Raw genomic sequence first — 16,236 nt, 5'->3', positions numbered from 1 at the left:
AAGAAGGCATTGTGGCAGGTTCAGCTCAGTATGGAAGGGTTTAAAAAGCTGCACCTGCCAAAAATGCCCTCTTCTATACAATGGTTAAAGGTATAGTCACTCTTTTCCCTTCTGTAACTGGTAACCGAATGTAAACCACTTTACAGCTGTCACAAACTTAACAAGTCAGCACGTGTGGCCTGACCACCACTGCAAGTGGCGAGCAGCCAGGTTCTTACAAAGCGGACAGCCCACAGATGGGTCGGAATGCCTCACTCCACCCTGACTCACCTCTCCGCCGCCTGGATCCCAGCCCTTTCTCTGGGCAGCGTGTGGCAGCCCTCTGGCTAATGCTGGCTCAGTGCAGACTGGTGCTAAGCTGGCTCCAGTGCTGACCTGGTGCTGAGTCTCACGGGCATATCTTACAGCACGTGTGCAACACTCAGCACCGGTGGAGGGCCAGTGCAGGGTCTTCAGGATCAGGCCCTATATCTCTGCATACAGTTTTTTGTGAATGAATATTGGTTCCCACTGATAGTGTGACTGGGACATTACTGTTGACACAAAGCCCTATATGTGTGGTCACACAGAACTCTGGGAAGAGGCATATTATTTTAATATTATGTGTTCTTTAAAAGGTTGACATTTCAATTATTTGCTGTCACGCATTCTGGTTATTATTGTGCATTCTATGCCAATGAAAGATGGTAGTTTTGTTACACTCTCAGTAGTTACATTTAATAGCCATACTGAAATAACTTCTTTTATTTTCAAATAGGGAAATACAGGCTATAAGGGAGACAAGGTAATACAACAGTCTACTAACATTCTTAGTTACATGTTTAAGAAGTTATTGCAAATCATAGGTAGAAGTGAACAAAATGTAGTAAAATGTTAGGCTTCCAAAGACACGATAACATTGAGATGGGGGATAAGCACAGTCTGCAAAGCTTCTAAGCTTGGGGGTCTTATGCACCCTCAGCTTCTGTAAGGTGGTAGCCTTGTGATTTATGTGCTCCCTCTCCATCCCCACCTGCTTCCCACCAGAGCATTGAAATGAATCTATGAATCACCCTTATGCTGGGTCAAACCATTGATTCATTTGGCCCAATGTCTGCTCTGAGTGACTCAGGCCAAACTCTTTCCCATCACTTGCTACCTGATGCCTTTTAACTGGGGATGATAAGGATTGAACTGGGGACCTGGTGTGTGTAGCACATTGTGTTCCACGTGGAGTAATGAGCCCTCCAGAAAGTATACAAAGACGCCCAGGACACAGGCTCTTTGGATCCTGCTCACCAAAGTAATTGAAGAATATAACATTTAAGATTCTTATAAGACAATAAAATATTCATGTGAAATATCACTCTAATATCTATGCCTATGATATATATTTGTAGGGTGACAGAGGGGAGTGCGGATCACCAGGATTGAAAGGAGACAGAGTAAGTTGGAAGTGGTGTCAATGAATTGTTATGTGTGTATCTGTTGTGTTGACTTTTTGTTCAAAGTGTTCATTGTCTGCACTGAGGTTGCACTAAAGTAGCTAAAATGAGAGTGATCTTGGGGTGAAGAAAACTGATTTGGTTCCCTTGCCATGGGAAGATAACCTCCTAGTTAGATTGAGGTTGCAATCCTAAACACACTTACTTGGAAACAGAAGGACTTACTTCTAAGTAGGCATGTATAGAATTGCACTGCTAGAGTATCGGTAAAGGACTAGTTAGGATCAGTGGCAGACTTAACCCGGGGCAAAGACTTAACCTGCTCCCGGGGCAAAGGTCTGTGATGCTGACCCTGCAAGATGCCACCCCCTCCGCACACAAAGCCACCCCCTACTTTCTAAGTGTGACGGAGCCTCACGCCACTGTAAGACCAACTGGGGAAGCCTTCTGAGGCTTCCCTGCAGTTGTGAACTGTACTTCCAGAAAACCATAAGTACAGTTTCCGACCGTGTTGGGAGCCTCAGTGAGGCTTCCCATGTGGTCCTAAAGTTGTGTGGACCCATCACCCAGGGCTTTTGCCCCGTTTGTCCAGCACTAGGTCCGCTGCTGGTTAGGATGGTTAGCCCTGGAACTTGTTAAACCCTAACCCTGACAGCTCTTGGTGATTTTCTTGCTGGCATGGTTGGCAGGTGTGTTGATGCTGTAGTCAATTTCCGTAGTACAGAAATGATTTAGGCTGTTGACGTTTTCATTCCTAAACATCCTCTTGATTCTTGCAAAGCTTGTGAGCTCCGTGGTTCACCATGAAAAGTGCTGGCATCAGGCAACTGCAGACCCTGGAGCAAAGCTTCACTCTGGGGCCCCCATGGCACCCCCTACCTTCCCCCCGATGTCAGATTGGGCACTACTACTGCCTCCGGGACTGAGGATTCAGGGACTAGCCCAGCCAAGTGGACCCTCTGATGGGCGTGGACCTTTGGCCAGTGACTGACCTAGATGCCTCTAATGCCCCATTATAATGTAACTGGGATTATGTGACTCCTAGATTGATTCCTAGAGTGCCGTTAGAGGAAGACTGAGGAGAAATAGCACCAAATATGGGCTAGAATCAATTTTGGGGCCTACTCCATGGCAGCGATGGTAGTGAAGAAATCTTACTTTTTCGCCATCATTGCATCTTCTCAGTGTCAACCAGCTGTTCCCAGTGATGAAAGACCAATTACAACGGGGTCTTCCAAAGGAACTATGCTGTACTAACAAGGAGTAGTAGGAGATTATGGCTGTGTGAAGATAAAAGAACATTGGCTAGCAGCTGGCAGTTAAAATGGAAATTAAAAATGGATGTAGGAACCATATGTCAAGGTTGCAAAAACGTAAGGAAAAAAAGAGCTTGTCTGCATCACTTTATTTATATTGAGAACAAGGATGGAGAAGGCATTGGACATCTGTAAAGGATTAGGGGCCATAATGGATTAAGCACTTGAAGAAACTTCTGAACAGGCCAAAGTTCTCATCACCCACAGAATTCCCATTTGCAAAAGGAGAGGAAAAGACATTGCCAAAAATGAATCAAGATTTTTTTTTTTAAGCAGAGAGCTTACAAGTGGAAAACGGCCAGACCTGAAACACACATAGCAAAAGTATTCTGATATTCAGAAGCACATTTACAATCTGAAGGGATTGGCTTTGAAGTCAAATTGGCTGTACTGTGGTGTGTCCTGACACAACTCTGTCTTTTTTTCCTTTTTGTCTTAAATAATTCAGTGCACAGAATACAGCCGTGTTTATTAGTGTTTCCTACTGCCCAGAAGTCTAGATTTCCCAAATGGCTAGTGACTGGAGAGTGTACAGCTTTCCTAAGAGTAAACAATGCAAATAATTCCTGCCTGTTTGACTTCAGATCAGATATGGATCATTGATGCAGATCTACTGAGAACAAACTTATAGCAAATTTGTTTTCATTATTAGCTTTGTTGTCTTGGTCACAGAATTCCCTGAGTTTTTGCAAGGGCATTTGAATTCAAAGGATAGTGATTGATCCCTTGATAGTGATTGAAGGGAAAGAGTTAGAAGGGAATTGCCCAAGAGAAGCAATTGTTATGAACATTGTCTCAGTGCTCCCAACTCCTTTATCCTGTAAATCAAAGATTCAGAAAGTGTGTATCATTGTGCCCTGAGGTGCCACGACTCACTCACAGGGGTGCCATGGGAAGTCCCAGGTGTCCCCTCCTACTGACTTTCCCAGATTTTGGGTTGCACAAGATCTTGCAAGATTTGGATGCCACCATCTCGGATCATGCGAGATCTTGCAAGATTTGAGCACCATCATCTTGGATCACGTGAGATCTCACAGGTTTCACGATGGCAGCTCAGCCAGGAAGAAGAGGCTGCGGAGGCACTGTGACTCTGGTAAGTTTGGGAACCACTGCTATAAATGGATTCATTTTTGTATGTAAACTGTCATTGAGATAAGTTTCCAGATTTTGGATAATTCCAGAATACAACAATGGCATGGCAAAGAAAATGTCCTTTATATTGTTGGGAGTAACCTGGAGAGAAAGCCATATATTTGGGAAGTTAAAATATGAATGGAATAATTGCTATTCCCTTTTGTGATTAGTCTATTCTAAAACTGTCATGGCTTCTCCCAAGAAATCCTGGGAATTTTGATTTCATTAGGTTTCATTTCATTAGGTTTCATTTCATTTTTTTTTTAATAAAGACCATTTGCTCCTTTCCCTTATGTTTATTTGACCATGTACTGTCACCTTAAATATAGCCCTTCTCCATCTTCCACATCCTCCCTTCTCTTGTATTGGGGGAACTCCTGCAGGCCTATGCTTCAAAGCATTGCCATGGAGTTGAATATAACCCTGTTAATAAATCTGTGAGTTACCCACACCTGCATGTAGCCAGTGAGGATAACAGTTCCCAGAAATACTTGCTGTGTTCAGATGATGAACTGGGGACTCTGAATGCATAGTGTAGGGGAATGGAATCCTGGCAGAAGGTCCCACCTCTAATCTCTGTACATGAAATCTACGTGCATACAAATTGTGTGCATGCAGGCTCTGTACCTGTGACCAGGAACCCTACAGAAGGCTCTCTGATCACAAAGATATGCAAAATACAGAGGTGGGACAATAGGTCGTGAGTAGAAGGTAAATGAAAGAACTGGAAATTCTCTCCATCTCTTCTTTTGCTTATGTGTACTGAAATCTGCACCAGTTGTAGCAAGAGGAGAAAAACTGCTGAGAAAAACTTTCACACTGTGTCATTTTATTGAAACTATTATTAATTTTTCCCTTTTTGTTTGCACAGGGGATGGAAGGCCCTTTTGGCCCAAAGGGACCCAGAGGCCCTCAGGTGAGTCTGTTTAATGGCAGTGACTGTGGGCGCTGCCTAACCCCTTATGTCAGTGCTTTCCAGCACTGTGCTTTCCAGCACTGACATAAGGGCAATGCAACTCTGAAGTAAGGGAACAAACATTCCCTTACTGTGAGGAGGCCTCCATGAGTTACACCCAACTGCAGGATGCAGCACATGTCCCATTGGCACCGCTATGCCAGTGCTGGAAAGCACTGACATAAGGGGTTAGGATTGCGCCCTGTCCCTCTAACAATCACTTTGTAGTACATGGGTGTCTTCAGCCTAATTCTCACTGAAGTGATAAAACAATGTCCGAGTTGTTAATTTAAAGGGCTCACGGCCGAATCCTATTGAATTAGTGAATACATGAAAGAACAAGCCTTGCTGAGAAAGAATCAGCATGGCTCCTGCAAATGACATGTGAAAGGTTCTGGATGAAAAGAAAACATCCAGTATCAAAATACTATTAAATTAGTAGTCATGATAACTGAATGGAAATTCTGTGTTCAGCGGCAGTGTATGTCTGTCAGATCATGGTGACAAACAGTGAAAGAGGGCTGATGCCTTCATGCTACTTTGGACTTCCTTGAGGCATTTGGACAGATGCTCCTGGAAGCAAGTTGCATTAGGGCCTTTGCATTATAGGGACTCAAGCCATGGATTACCTCACGCTGCTATGTCCCTTTTTCTGTTACCAATTTTTCAGCATATTCCTCTCAAGTCAGCTGTCAGTTTCTGGTTTGTCACTTACTTATGAGCTCAGTGTACTGTTCTGCAACAACAGTGCTTAGTTTGAAATATAAGTGTGAGAACATTTTTGCCTTCTCAGTGGAGCTGCTGACCTGCCCCCAATCCCCTGCCAACCCTTTAGCTTTTGTCCCAGTTGAAAAATGTCTGGTATTTCTCCATAAATGTTTTCTTGCAATCAAGAGGAGTTCCCATGATCAGAAACTATATTGCCACCAAAGAACCCTGCTTATACCTGATTATACACTGGGGAGATGCAAGGAGGGATTTCTCAGAGCTTGTGACAATGAGTTATAGCATTTTGTAGTACTGCACAGTTGTGTTCCAGAACATCAAGAAATTTGAAGTTACAGGATTATAGCAACCTACTAAGTGTAGCTTTGAGTTTATTTATCTGTCAGATATCAGCTGTACAACACATGCCTTTGGACAGATGCAGCTTTAAATGGTGCACATTCTGTTTTCAAGGAGCAATCACTTTCCATATTGAAATGAATGTGCAGCTTCAGTTGCCACCTTTGGGGAAGGGATAATGGCTCCTTGCATATTTGTAAAGCAGAAACTAATTTTGAAGTTGAACTTAGACTCAAAACATAGGAGTTGTTTCTGAAGCTGTTGTTGCTCTCCAGAACATGACTCTCCCACAGCACATATTGGCAAGGAAAATTCCAGCCAAAGACAACACAATTTCTGAGCATGTCAAATGTAAGAAGCACTGAATCTGAGTCCCCAACTCAGGCTGTTAGGTTTTGAGAGAAGAGTTTTTTTTTTCCTCTTAGTTTCCTGTCAACTTTGTTTCTACGCAGTGAGTACTGCTATGTTCATATTAGAATCATGCTACTTAAATGTGTAGGAAGATGGGCTTAATGTAGAATCTGTATTCTATTATCAGTAAAAAGGAGCTGCAGGAAGGCCAGTCTGGTTTGGAACTGTGGTGTGCAGTTGAGGGGGGCGGGAGTTAATACTTTCTCCTTGTGCTATTTTATGCCAAAAATCCTGTTCCAAAGTGCTGGTTTGTTTCCAAAATGCCTGCTTTCTGCAAATAGACACTTTGGGGGCAAATTATCACTTTGGAAGGAGATTTTTGTCCTGAAACTGGCAGGATGAAATATATTAAAGCCCTATGCCACACTTCCTGGCCAGATTGGGCCGCTAGCAGCTACTTTTCACAGCTACACTGGGTCCCTGAGTTACAGATTTCCACTTATGGATGTCCCAAGTTAAGGACAGCTACATCAGCGCTTTCACGCACTCTCCATCTGTCCATTCTGGTGCTTTTGCACAGGTGCAGTAGTGCTAAGCTGGCAAGAGCTGACTGTTCCAACTTGTTGGTCGTTCCAACGTGGTTGAAACAACCAGACAAAGCTGCAAAATGGAACCAGGACATAAGTTGGTGAGTTAGTGTAAAAGGACTATTTCCTGTCTACTTTTGCACTAAGCTCAAGTTTAATATCTTCAAGTTTTATTAAACGTGAATGTAGTATCTCTGATCTCATAAGTATTTTGGGATAGCCATAGTGCCTGCCAAGTCATGAGTAGTTCATTCTGTAGCAGAGAAGTAGTATCAATGTGGCAATCCTCCAGAATTTTAGTGCAACAAGGGTGTGTTAGTAGATATACTCAGTCAGATTCCAGAAGACTAACTTAATTCATATTGAATTCATGGGATGATTGGCTTTGGATAATAGTTTTGGTATGAACATTCCCTCTTGTTTATATATAAAGTTCTAATTTTAGAGTGATTGGGTAATTGCTTTGAAAGGCTGCACTATCAATGGCAGCGGAAAAGCAGCACTGAATTAACAGGAAGGGGCAAAAAAGCATATTATGCAATAAAATGAATGCACATTATCTTTCCTTGCAAAGATTCATGTACATTTTTACAGGTGACTTTTTACAACTGAGACTGCACAAAATTATTTTAAATATTTGTTGCTAGAAAATGATTCCTTTTTTTATTTTGCTAAAGGGAATTAGTGGTCCTCCAGGCGACCCTGGTCCAAAAGGAATTCAAGGAAATAAGGTAAGATGCATATGAGCTCGAATTTTACTGGCCATGATCTAGGGAGGATTGTACATGCTTGCAAAGCATTTCTGGGAATGCGCAGGTGTGTGTGTATTTCAGTTGTTCCCTTCTAGCAACAGTCTTTTGCGCCCTAACTTTTCTAGGATTTTTTAGGGTAGGGTGGTTCAACTTTGGGCAGCTGGGGGGCACATGACCCCTGTATGGCCCTCACTGTGCCGACCTAGAAGTAATTGGCGGTGACTTATGATGTCACCGCCAATTACTTTCCATGTTCTGAGCCACTAAACTAATTTGGCAGGCTCAGGAAATAAGTAGTGGTGGATGCAATGGGACTGTTACATCTCTCTGCTGCACCATTCCAGCTTCTTCTCCAAAGGAGAAGCTGGAACAGCATCGCAGGGAAACAAAAATCTGCAGAAGCCATGAGAAGGTTGTGACTGCATTTTTGGGTGCTGCCAAAAAAGGCCTCGCAGGCCACATGTGGTACGCTGGCCATGTGCTGGAACACCATGATTTAGAATGTGGAAGGGTGTGCCCTTGGAAGTGATGGGGGAACTGAAAAGGTCTCCTATGTGGCATGTTCATTTGACTGAACACTCTCCACTTTTAAAAAACATGTTGGACTCCTTCCAACTTGGTCTTCTTTGTCCAATTTTCCTTTTTCATAAACCAAGAAGCTGCTATTATTATTATTTAATAATTATAAAGTTCACAACAGTTTACAGAGCAATTAAATAAATAAAAGGTGCCCTGTCCCAAAAGGCCTTACAGCCTAAAAAGTTGCAGAAGAAATGCCCACAAATAGCCAATAGAAAAGACATTTTGCTGGGATGAATAGAGATAGTTGTTCTCACCCAAATATAAGAGAGAGCACCACTACCCAATTTCTTTTCATTTGTGAATTCAATGCTTCTGCCTTTCTGCTTTTCAGCTGACTGTTTATAGATGCTGCATGTATACTGTATGCTCATGCAAAGTTTCAACTTATTTGGCGAGGGAGGAAAGCTGAACTACCCTACGCTTCTGTGTAGAACCTAACACTATCTACATCTGTCGTAGTTGATTATGGCATTCCAGTTCAAAGGAAGCCGCTCCAATAGCAGAAATTATTTTACATCAGAAAAAGAAGGCAGCATGCAAATAGCAGAGGAAAAGGGAAAGGATCTCCAAACAAGTGCAGAAAAACAATTATAATAAGGTATTGTGATATATTTTTGAAAACCCAAGCATTGGGGCAATTAACCTTCTTCAGGGGCAATTTTTGCAACAGTGAACACTCTATGGCAGTGGTTCTCAAACTATTTAGCATTGGAACCCACTTTTTTGAATGACAGTTTGTTGGGACCCATTGGAAGTGATATCATTAACCTGGAAGTGATGTCAGGACCAGAAGTGACATCATCTATTTAGACTTCAAACCTAAGCCGCAGCTAGCCAAAGGTCCCATCGCACATCACGCTTGTGATGTTTTGCAGAGTTCAGAATTCAAACATTCCAGCTTGGAAGTCAAAGCGGAACCTAGACTTGGATCCTTCTCCAACCACACAGCCCTCCCCCCTTTCCAGCGTCCCCACCTATTCAGGGCAAAGCATCATGCTTCTCTCCCACCAGAAGCCTGCCCTGTCCAGCAGCTCTGTACCCTGTATTTTCAATGGCAGCTGAACTAGGTGCTACGTGACCCACCTGAAATTGGCTCACAATCCTCCTAGTGGGTCCTGACTCACAGTTTGAGAAACACTGCTCTATAGTGCTGTTGAAGAAAGTGTGACTGAAGAAAGCTGTTTGCTGAAATGCTTGGGTTTTCAATAATATCTCACAATAACTTGTAATTTTTTTTCTGCACTTCTTTGTAGGTCCCTTCTTTTTGTTGTAGGTGAAATGGGGAGGCTGTGGGAGGGGCTGTATCCAGCAGCAATGGTGCATGCCAGATCATATCCCCTCTTTTTTGAACTTCCCCACCTCTTTCTTTTCCTTGGAGTTGTGCCAGGTACAGAATTAGCACAGTTTCAAGGAGACTCATTGTGGAGCAGAAGGCTTATGGAGGGGTAAGGGGAAATAATTCTCCTTTCCTCTCTGAAAGCTTCTGATCCAACTCCCCCCCCCCCCACGCTGGATACAGTGTGCTAGTTTTGGACATGGCTGCATCAGCCGGGGGGGGGAGGGGAGGATAGGATTGTGCCCTACTTCAACTAAAAGAAATTCCCTTCAGCTAGAATTAAACATTCCACTTTGCAAGAATCATAGCAATGGAAAATGTCGAATTCAAGTTGATTCCTAACTTATATCAGTCCAGTATGTGTATCACATTCTTCTATTTGGGTACTGAATAACTCAAAATTTTTAAACATCAGGACTGGTGTTAATGATACTACTTTGCATTTGACTGTCAAGTCATTGGAGGTCTCATGAATGCTGCTTCTATTGCATTGAATGTGGGCGTGCATTATGTGAAACATCCTGGCCTTGTTTCTGCGGCAACCAGAACATTTGAAGACACACAGGAACTGCTTTTATATGTGGAAAATATTTATGACAGTAGAAAAAAAAAATCTTGGAATCTTGGCCTCTCTTGTGCTTTTTCATTGCCTTGATTTTTCTTGTTCTTTCACTCACCATCTTTTGTACCAATCACTTCTGCGCTACTGCTCATGGGGTGGGAGAGGAGATAAATGTCACACACTGGAGGACTTTTAAACTTCTCAATCGAATTAGTATCAATATAAAGCAACATTAATGAATACTGCAGAATTTGCTTCCTTTATTTGCTGATTTAGCTTGTATGTGTACATGCTTAACATATATTTTTGTCATACGCTTTCTGAAAATATTATTGCTTTATTAATATGGTCATTTTTAATGTTGCTATTTGTGGGGAGAGCAATGAGTTTCACTTGAGAGATGTGAAGGAGAGAAGCAAACAAGGATAGTGTCACTGCTAGAACTCGGGTAACTTGTTTTTGAAAGAGCAGGAAGGAGAGAGAGACTATTCACAACTGCAGAGATAACATATAAAAGTCCAGGAAAAGCAAGGCTAAGGAGAAATAATAGGATTCTGTGATCTATTTAGACACCAAAACCATCTCCCTCAGACTTTGTAAAGGAAAATGTGTTAACATTACTTTAGTGGCCGTCTTGAATTTTCCACCTCGCAAATGTTCCGAAAATTTGTCAGAGGGTCACCCCAACCCAATTCTTGGCCCAGTCTTATCTGTTATTAGTGCCAGCGGAGTACACACTCTGCCAGCACAAGCCGTTGCAAAAGAGCCATAAAGCAGTTTGTGATGGCACGGCTGTTTGTAGCACTTGCAGGAAGGCCAGAGCTTTCCTGCTGGTGGCCAGTGTGCAGAGTTGTACCTGCCAGAGTAGGTAAAAGGATTCTTTGCAGGGGTGGGGTGAAGGAAGGGCAAGGGGAGGGCTGGAAGGATGGAATGGGATGGTCTGCTTGGGCTTAGGAGAGGGGCAGGATTGGTGGCACTAGTGCATACCTATGTCCCATCCCCATTCCCAGGCCTGATCCCTAGACACAGATTAATGCGGACTTGCACCAATTGACCCAAACTGACCTCTTGCCCCAGCTGCTGCTTACCCCAGGGCAAGGGGTCAAATGTCCCCATACTTCAAGAAGACCTGCAGCTTACAAAATTCCCCCATGGAATACAGCAGAAATCATGCTTGAAGTACTGCATCAGCGTGGGGGAATTTAGGTAGGATTGGGCTGTTATTCTCTGCCTTCTAAGGTATCAAAACAATGTTCAAACTTCTTCCATAAAGTGGTCACAGAATCTCATTACTTTTCAGTTACTATCCTTTTGATCTAATTCATAGAGAAAGAAGATAAGGAACCAAACATCCATCCAAGTCTCTTCCCTCCAAACCAAAGCTTTTGTTGGTAGATGGCCTGATCTTCCATTTGGAGGGACTAAGGGCTCAATCCACAGCAGTGTGTGCTGGCTCACTGCTGGAGCACACTCTCGCAAACGTGCTGTAAGTTACATTTGCGAGCATTAGCACCAGCCTCAGAGCTGGCCCAGCACAAGCCCGCACTGCAACAGCTCCAGTGAGATAGTGGTGGTCCACCACCCGGCACTCACTTGGAGCACCAGGCAGCAGAGAGATAAGTCAGGGTAGTGGGGAGGAGGCATTCTGGGGCGAGCGGAGGGTGGGGCGCTTGGTGAGGGGAGGGAGGGGGTGGGACTGGTAGAGCTCAGCTCTGCTGCATCCAGAGTCTTTTGTCGGGGCTTGTAGCCCAACACAAGCTGTCCTTGCTCTGCGCTGCCTAAATAGCTGATGCAGAGTTGAGTAGCCCCGTTTCGGGGGTGCTCCCTTACTCCGGGAAAGGGATGTCCCCTTCCTCTGAGGAGCTGCCGCCGGTTGCCTGGTGTGTTCAGGATGCCATGGCAGTGATTTTGATGCCATGGCAGCCCCATGTGCTGGGCAGCTCAGGACTGGATGGTAAGCAAACAAAAGAGTGCCGTCATTTGCACGGTCCCTTTAAATCAATCATGCAAGTCCTGTACTTACCCAATCAAAGAAATCATGCGAGGAGTGCCATAAGTGGCTCCTTTTTAAAAAAAAAAATAGTACAGAGATGGCAAACCCAAGGTGACATCAGGCAGCCTTCCAGGTCACACTCTGCACTAGAAGAGCAGACTGCTTGTGCACTAGAAGCACAGGTAATAATATAGAAAGCCACCAGTGCTGTCGTATTATAACTTTAGTTTTTCAACATATTATTTTCTGTTAAAAGCACTTGATTTTATGGAGCAATAAATCCCAGCCTGAAGTTGCATTTGTTCAACAGCTGAGTGAAGAGTTTCCCATTTCCAGCTTTGGCAGACTCTTTACACCTCCTCCATTTTCATCCTTAAGGAAGATTTGGCAAGCGTTTATTTATATTCTTGTAACTCTATTGTTTACCCTCTAGATTCAAAACTATACAAAAATACAGAAGCCATCTGTTTTAATTAGCAAGTTCCAAAGTGAAGCTTGCACTCTTTAAATTGCGGTGGAATGAACATGCTTGGGAAGGAGTTGCCCAGTAAAATGAATGGGTTGTTTACAACTCAATAAATACCCATTCAGCTAGTAAAAGGTCAGTGCCTTTTTCATGTGAGTACTCTGGTAGTCAGATACTTAGCAGTGTCTCCAAATTCTGTTATCTTTACAGAAAGATCATTCAAGCCACTCTTTTGAAATTAAGTTTCCAGACACTTATGAATGAATTCAAAGTCTAGCAGTTATTTATATGGTGGATATGCTTTCCAAATGTATAAATAATAGATCTGTTCTCAGCAGAATGCCAACAGAGCAATTAAATCTCCATGGAAGAAGTCTCAGTTGTTGTATAGCTGAGAGATGGGCTGAATTTATGTGCAGCTATGGCTAGCTTTCCAGCCAAGGCACAGACATGGCACGTAGAATTGCCACAATCAGCGTTTCTGTTGGTATTTCAAAGGATTGAATGAAGGCTATTATAGTGTTTTGTAGGTTGTAAAAAAGAGGCTTCCACCTTCATGAAACCATAGACGTTCCCACTTTCCCCAGTTCTGCCGGATCCAGAACCCCGTGACGGATCACGTGGCCTGACACGGGACTCCTTGCTTCTGTGCTTGCTAAAGATCTGCTGCAGAATCAAGTAGCCCCTCCCCTTACCCCAAGGAGCTGCCGGCAACTGTTTGGCGCACTAAGGATCTCGCAGTTACCATTTTGGCGCCATGGCAGCCCTGCATGCTGTGTAGTTCAGGACTGGGCTGTAAGATACTATAAGTTACCTCAACGAGGTCTCAATTTTCTGACAAGTAATAATTTAAAAAAAAATTAAGAGAGTACATCAGCCCCAAGTGGGCAGTTTGGCAAGGCTTAACTCCATAGGAGGCACAATGCTAGAGGGAGAAAAGGATATGGAAAAAAGAGAAAAAGAACATACCAGAAGATAGCTTTCATGTCCTGCTTGGAACCTTCAAGAGGCATCTGCCTCACTAGAGTTTAAAACAGAATGCTTGGCCATTTGGAGCAGAAGTGCTTCAAGAATGGAGAAAAGTTAGGCTTATTGTCCTGGTTTTTGATACTTAATCATTCTTGTAATCATATGTTACAGTTTTCTTTTCAGTGAGCATGAGGACTAGAAACATAGTATAAAAATAAAGAAAAATTTTATTCATTTTTTAAAAAATTACACTTTATTCAAGTTCTGCATGCAAAAAAGGGAAAAGAAAAACATGTATAAAACAATGTGACAGAAGTATGTAGTGGCTAAAAACTATTGAAAAGTGCACAACGAAGGACGCAATCCTACCTTGCGCTGGAACAGGCAAGCCAGCAGGCTTGCACTATAGCCAGTGCGAGATAGTGCACCATAGCGGCTCAGTCGAAGGTAAGGGGAAACTCTTCCCCTTACCCCTGGGTAAACCACTGCAGCCCCTATGGGTCTCCTCAGACTCGCGCCACCTCCTAAGGTGGTGCAAGTTCAAGAGGAGCAGAGTGGCTTGGAGCTGCTCCGTGCTGCTCAGGGAGCAGGGTTAGAATCTGGCATAACTGCCGGATCCCAGCCTGGTCCCCGCTCTCCGCCCGTACCTGGGGCCACCCACCACCTGCCCTCACTCTGCCCCAGAACGCCTCCTCCCCGCCCACTCCAGACCCTTGCGTCGGCCAAGCTCGGTCCCTCCATGCACCAGCCTAACAGATTCATGAGGAGGCGCAAATGTGCCTTACAGCATATTTGCGACCTTCCTGGGCCTGTGCAAGGATGCCTCAGGATTGCATCCTAAGGGCATACATACATATAGTGAATGCAAAGAAAACTTTTATTTATAGTTTTCTTGTTTTGGGTACAAGGAAAGCACAAAAAGTACCAGATGTAGCACACCTGCCATACATAAAATTGAGACATCCTTGTTAAATGGCTTCTGTTAGGAAAGAGAAACAACACCCCTGATTCTTTTCAAAGCAACTGTCATCACAGCCTGAATCCTTCAGCTTAATGCAGAAGTATGTTCATGGCTGCATATATTCTAACTGTATTAGCAAGCTGCTGAAAATTTGGTCAAAATCCAGTGCTTGCTTGAAAGAAACTGAGTCAGTGCATTTTACACAGCCAAGAAAAAAGTTCCTGAAAGCATTTGATCTTCATGGGTTGGCTGTTCGCATTCCACTGCAGCATATATAGGCATAGAAGTACACCTACACATCAGGCAAGGACAAACAAGTGTTTTAGGTTAGGAAATGTTCCATTTTGTTCAACACTCTGTTTGATATGTTGTACAGCTCTTGGAAGAAAAAGGCTATAAGGCAAGATGCCGCTTTTGGAATGCAGAAAACCAGCTTTGTAGTAAAAGGGCCAATTCCGACACAAAGTGATAATCTTATGTCAGCTGACAGATTTCAGATGTTTTCAGACTATTTACACCCAGAGAGGCCTACAGTTATAGAATTCTGATGCTGGAGGGACACTAAACACACATTCATACACAACTTGTACTGTTTACTAAGGTGAACATATGCTTTGCAAAGTCCTGCTGTTTAAAAGTTCTGTTTCAGCCATTTAGTAGTCACTTGTTTGGGCAAGAAAAGTCAAACATTTACAAGAAAAACAAGGATATGTTACAAATGACTGTAACCACTTTTTATTGGACTGGGCCAGTAATTCCAAAACCATGTGTTGGACATGCTAGATGAGAGAATGGATGGTGTGCTATGAGAAATTAATTAATCAGTTGTTCCTCTGAGCCTAGAATTCCTACCCAGATAACAGGCAGCACAATCCAACCCCCCCCCCCCAAAAGCTGGCACGAGTCCCCTGTGCCAGCTCAACTATTGCGAATGTGCCATAAAAAACATTTGCGTTGGCTTGGGAGGAAGTAAGGCCAGCACATGGAAGTGCACTGGCCTGGCTGTGCCAGAGCTGTGCCAGGGCAGGTAAAAGTATATTTATCCACATACTAACGTGAACTCAAGTGGTCAAATGCCCATCAGCTTGTATGCAAAACAGGACAACATAACAGAGTTTATACATTCAGGAGATTTCCCTCGGTTCACAGAAGTAAATAAGTTAAAAGTTTGTACATTTAAAATATTTTTTAAAAAATCCCCCAAAATGCATGCCCAGTGACCTCCAGAAACCGCGTGGTGGCTTTGGAGAAATCCAACAAGAGAACACATGGATGGGGTGGAGAGAACAGAGAGAGTCAGTTGGCCTGCTTGAGCCAATTGGATATTAAGGTTGGGAGCTTGCACGTTTCATAACATATTCTGCCCCAATGTTCTACAGCTATATGCTTTACAATTCCCTAAATACATTCTGTAAATGCAAAAGTGTAACTGCATTTTGTGTGTGTGTGTGTGGTGCTTCTCAAGCCTTTGTTCCTTGACCTGTATACAGCTGTTTATTGTCTATCTTCCCAGACACCTGTCTTAAGAAGTATTGGAGGGGATCTGACTCTTCTTGACAGAATAAATTATGTCTGAATTTGACATATGTGAATTTTTTCCCCATAATCTGTTTATCTGTCATGCAATGTGTTTATATATTACTGTATCTATATGCTGCTTTTCTACAGAAATTGTCTTATTTAAAACCCTTTTGCAACGTGGATGAATCTCCAGGGTGCATAGTTGACAAAGTTGACTTGCTTGTATGAAATTGCTTTTGAAATGGGATGTCTTTGACCACTT

The 16,236-nt window shown here is 43.2% G+C and overlaps 1 protein-coding gene across 1 annotated transcript in view; it reads left to right on the top strand.

The window, feature by feature from the left end:
* Positions 1-16,236, top strand: part of COL28A1 (collagen type XXVIII alpha 1 chain) — an 81,109-nt gene that overhangs the window by 13,765 nt on the left and 51,108 nt on the right. The window contains exons 7-10 of the mRNA XM_066629132.1: positions 758-784; positions 1,380-1,424; positions 4,746-4,790; positions 7,510-7,563. Coding sequence (XP_066485229.1) covers positions 758-784; positions 1,380-1,424; positions 4,746-4,790; positions 7,510-7,563 — 171 coding nt within the window. The remainder of the gene's footprint in view (positions 1-757; positions 785-1,379; positions 1,425-4,745; positions 4,791-7,509; positions 7,564-16,236) is intronic.

The sequence above is a fragment of the Tiliqua scincoides genome, chromosome 5 (genome assembly GCF_035046505.1).
Source record: "Tiliqua scincoides isolate rTilSci1 chromosome 5, rTilSci1.hap2, whole genome shotgun sequence".
Taxonomy (NCBI): Eukaryota; Metazoa; Chordata; class Lepidosauria; order Squamata; family Scincidae; genus Tiliqua; species Tiliqua scincoides.
Note: the sequence above shows the minus strand (reverse complement) of the source record. Positions and strands in the feature narration are given on the sequence as shown.